Source organism: Tupaia chinensis, unplaced genomic scaffold, assembly GCF_000334495.1.
Source record: "Tupaia chinensis unplaced genomic scaffold, TupChi_1.0 Scaffold000251_1, whole genome shotgun sequence".
Taxonomy (NCBI): domain Eukaryota; kingdom Metazoa; phylum Chordata; class Mammalia; order Scandentia; family Tupaiidae; genus Tupaia; species Tupaia belangeri.
The window spans coordinates 2,844,758-2,845,148 of NW_006159731.1; the positions used below are offsets into that span (position 1 = coordinate 2,844,758).

At 66.2% G+C, this 391-nt stretch overlaps 1 protein-coding gene across 1 annotated transcript in view; it reads left to right on the plus strand.

Annotated features, from left to right (window-relative positions):
- Nucleotides 1–391, plus strand: part of CCNO (cyclin O) — a 2,228-nt gene continuing 1,837 nt past the window's right edge. Inside the window, 1 exon segment of the mRNA XM_006149002.2 lies at nt 1–381. Within this exon segment, the coding sequence (XP_006149064.1) occupies nt 58–381 (324 nt within the window). The 5' untranslated portion in view covers nt 1–57.

The window sequence follows — 391 nt, forward strand, 5'->3', positions numbered from 1 at the left end:
CTTGCAGTTTCAGTAGCGGGGCATGGGGGGGCAGCAGGGCGGCCACTCAACTGCATCATGGTGACCCCCTGCCCCACAAGCCCCGCTGCTCAGGTGTGGAGGATGGACGACCAGAATCTCCGCGCCCCTGTGAAGAAGAGCAGGCGCCCGCGCCTCCGGAGGAAGCAACCGCTGCAGCCGCTGAATCCGTACCCGCTTCCTGGAGACTCCGGCGTTTGCGACTTGTTCGAGTCCCCTAGCTCCGGCTCCGACGGCGCAGACAGTCCCGCGGGGTCCACAACCCTGTGCTACAACCCCCCGCCGGGCCCTGCCCAGCCTTTGGCGCAGCTAGATCTACAGACCTTCCGTGACTACGGCCAGAGCTGCTAAGCCTTCCGCAAGGCGCAGGAGC